Below are 3,914 nucleotides of genomic sequence, written 5' to 3' on the forward strand. Positions count from 1 at the left end.
TTTATATCACAAAAGTGATATTAAACTTTTCTAAAATAGTTCGTTAACAAATGTTCTAAGGACACTTGTGACCTTTAGTATAGCATTTCTCTTGTTATATAATATGGATGTGTTGAAATAATAGTTTGATAGTATTTATATAACTTCGTAATAAATTATGAAAAAGATCTTTTTATCTTTAGTTGATATAAATATGATCCATTTTTAAAATACTATTTTAGTCTATATTTGCTAATTTTTTCATATTTATTTATTTTATATTAATTAATTATTAAAATAATTATTACATCACCAAGGTTGAATCTCGGTCCAATCTTAAAAATTTGAACCTCTTATTCTTTCGAATTCTTTGAATGATTAAATTTTAAATACTATTTGAGGATCTTAAAAGTTTGAACCTCTTATCCTTTCGAATTCTTTGAATGATTCAATTTTAAATACTATTTGAGATAACAAGTGGATGTTTTGAATTAGTAATTTCTCCTTTCAATTCTTTGAAATTTGAATGATTCAATTTTAAATATTATTTGAGATAGCAAGTGAATGTTTTGAATTAGTAATTTGATGTTGTAGACCCTGTCATTAAATTTTCACAATAAATTTTAGGTAGCAGGGTGTTATAAAGTGTATTCATGGCTTAGCGCAGCTGATTTTGGGGGTGATTTTTAAGCTGCAATGCAGCAATGTCAAGGTCAGCTTTCCAACAACGTCAGTTGTTGTTTTTGTCAGCATAGTCAGTTGAACTCCAAAACCACCACAACCCAGATTTGGAACCCAAAGCCACAATCCAAATTTGTAAGTCACAACCTGAAAAGATTAAATCTGGTGTCAGATCTGGATGAAAGAGAGTAGATCTAAGAGAGAAAGACGAGCAGTCAAAACAAATCTGGAGCTATTTTGTTGTTTTTTGAATGGTGGAAAGGGGGAGAGCGTGGTGGTAGAGAGAGAGAGGAATTTGTGGTGGCAAAGGAGGAAAAGAGAAGGGGAGCACTAGTGGAGCAAAAGGAGGCAAAGAGAGGCGTATTTAATAATGAATTTAGGTAATGCTGACATTTAATGCGAGTTATTATTCTTTTTCTTATAATGTATTTAAGAGTCCATTTGGTTCCCATAAAATATTTTCCGAAAAATATCTATTTTTCAGAAATGTTGTTTTCCAGAAAAGGAAAATATTTTCAAGTGTTTGGCAGTATTATTCAAATTTTTCTAGAAAATCTTTTCATGTATTTGGTTGCATTTGAAAATGCTATTTTCCTACTACTTTCTCACATTTTCTCACCCATTTTCTCAGTTACCAAACAAATTTTATAATAGAAAATTTCAACATATAAACTTAAAAAAACAAAAATCACAATAACACGATCAAATCCACCGTTCGGCCAAACTGAGAAAGCGAGGAAGAGATCCATTCGATCAAATCCACCAGTCGGCCAAACTGAGAGAGCGAGGAAGAGAGATTGGTGGTGATGCGATCTTCGGTGGATCGGTCTTCGGTGGTGATCTGGGCTTTGGTTTCGCCTGCGAAGTCGAAGATCGGTTCGTGGTGCGAAGGCGAAGTCGAAGGCTTGTGGGCGCTAGCAATGAGCTGTGATGGTGGATCGAAGCTCGGTTTGGTTCTCTCTCTCTCTCTCTCTACGCATATGAGGCTCTTTTCCGAAAATGGTTTGAAGGGAAAATGAGAGCGTAAAACCATTTTCAGGTCAAAGGAGTAAATTTGGTCAAACTGAAGTATATTTTCCAGAAATTAAAATTTTCCTTGGTTTCTAAACACTGAGGTCAGGTGGTAAATGATTTTCTGAAATCATTTACCAACAAAACAAATGGACCCTAAGTAACAAATTTACTAGTGCGAATTATTAGACATATTCTTTCTTATAAACAATTTGAGTACCAGCTCAGATCTAGGTTCCCCCAACCCTTCTCAGTCTCTTGCTATCTCAGTTTAACTCCTCATCTCTCGTTCACGCTCACTCTCCATCTCTCAGTCTCTTTTTCCCAAACAAATATATCAGACTGACCTACAAGAATTTACAACGTTGAAGCAGATCTGAGACCGCTTTGAGCAGTTGCCAGTTAAAAAAAATGGATTTTCCTTTGAACTTTCACGGTTATAAACCAATTATGTCCAACCATGGTTTTCTTTAAAATGGGCTTTACCTTATCATTGACATCCACAAGACCCAATTTCCGCAAATTGACGAACATAATAAGACCAAAAGAGTTTTTGCTCAGTTTAATTTAATTACATTTTAATAAGCCTATAGCAATCAAAATTTCTCTAAGCCTGACAATGCCACATATAAACATCAAAATATCCCTAATGGATAGTGGGCAATTAGAGCAACGCGATATCTGTGACTGACTCTGTCCACTGGAGCCCTAAACAACATTAGCAGATCACGAAACTGTTCGTCCATAACAAACAGACGCAATATAAAGATTCCTCGTCCACTTCTCCTGCAAATCACATCATTAAGTAAGCATCCAGAAAGACTTTAAAAGATCAGAACCAAACAACTTAATTAAAGCTACTATGTAAAAGTAATATATAAAAATTCACCTTTACATGTGTACTAGGAAAAGTAGACGTTCTAAGTGTTTCTTGAGTTGAATCATCTTCTGTATGCCTCCTCTTAGGAACACTAAGAACAAAAGCAGCCTGGTCGCAAGTTGCCGCAGTTGCTGTGATTCGATAACCATAATCCCACCGCCGGTGAATACCTTCACTAGGGTAATGGAAATCTAGTTCAACAACCTGAAATTTAATAAGCATTAACAGTCAGTTATCGATGCTTATACTCCACACAACAAATTCAAATATATTGTTATTGAATCCAAGATCACCTGTCGAGAAAATGCTGCACCGCGAGACATGACAATTCCCCATCTGTTCCCAGAGGTGGCCATAGTAGTTACGAAGAAGCCCTCTCTCCATTTTTTGTTTATCCACTTGTAAGGAAATGATTCACTAACTTTGTATGACTGCTGAACATAATGCGTACCTGGTTCAATAAATTAAAAGTCAGTTGAAAGAAAATCAGAATTAGAACTTGGCCAGTAAGACCACAACTAAATAACACGTGGCACAGAAAACCTAAAATATAAGCATCCTTAAGACTAACCCTTAGACATTATTACTAAGGAGCTCCCATTTTGAGCTCCAGCTATTGCACTGATATAATAGTTCTTTTCCCATTGATCCATTATCCATTCCTACAGGCAGAGAGACAGTACATTAGATTCTTTACTAACATAGACAACGTGATGACAACACAAAAGTGTGAAAGAGTTGATGAAAAATCCATAACATTAGCAGTGTACCTTGTGAAGAAAACATGGTGAGAGTTCATAAACTTGTGAAGTAAAGCCAGTGCCTGCATCCATAATTAGGGCCCAAAGGTTCTGACATGAAGCTACACTGCTGACGTATAATTTGTCCTCGTATCCTTTATCAATGTGCTGGGACAGCCTTATATCTGCCACATTGTAATGGTACCTACAGTGGCAAAACAACACAAACTCTCACCAAATCCTAAATGTTCTAAAGATTTTCCACATTTGGATTTTGTGAAATACAATGCAAGACTACAATTCACAAAAGGATGACATAATGAACAAAAAGTCTTAGTGATAAGAGAATGATGCGTCATGCATGACTAGAGCATAGATGTACCTTTGCTTCATAGGTTCACGCCCATTGTAAACGCTAATCCATTGTTTAGCTGGCAAGCCGTTACGCACCTTCTTCTTCGGTTGACCATCCTCTTCTTCCTCCTCCATAGCCAAACGGGCTCTCTTATGACCAATTAGCTTCACAAGAAGTAAATTATGCCTTAGAAACAGCCATTATTACCTTCAAACATTAGATAAATAAACTCCAGCTAAAGAGTAAAGTACTGACAAAGACAAACGCT

General features: G+C 35.8%; 1 protein-coding gene across 1 annotated transcript; it reads right to left on the reverse strand.

The window, feature by feature from the left end:
- Positions 1–2,184: 2,184 nt before the first annotated feature.
- Positions 2,185–3,825, reverse strand: LOC136065945 (casein kinase 1-like protein HD16). The gene is made up of 6 exons (XM_065769776.1): positions 3,674–3,825; positions 3,322–3,496; positions 3,123–3,213; positions 2,845–3,002; positions 2,561–2,755; positions 2,185–2,457 (listed from the first exon to the last, which is right to left on the reverse strand). Exons 1-6 carry the CDS (start codon positions 3,778–3,780, stop codon positions 2,398–2,400), a joined length of 786 nt encoding a protein of 261 aa, XP_065625848.1. The 5' UTR covers positions 3,781–3,825; the 3' UTR covers positions 2,185–2,397.
- Between the last annotated feature and the right edge of the window lie 89 nt (positions 3,826–3,914).

Source organism: Quercus suber, unplaced genomic scaffold, assembly GCF_002906115.3.
Source record: "Quercus suber isolate HL8 unplaced genomic scaffold, Cork oak 2.0 scaffold_1363, whole genome shotgun sequence".
NCBI classification, from domain to species: domain Eukaryota; kingdom Viridiplantae; phylum Streptophyta; class Magnoliopsida; order Fagales; family Fagaceae; genus Quercus; species Quercus suber.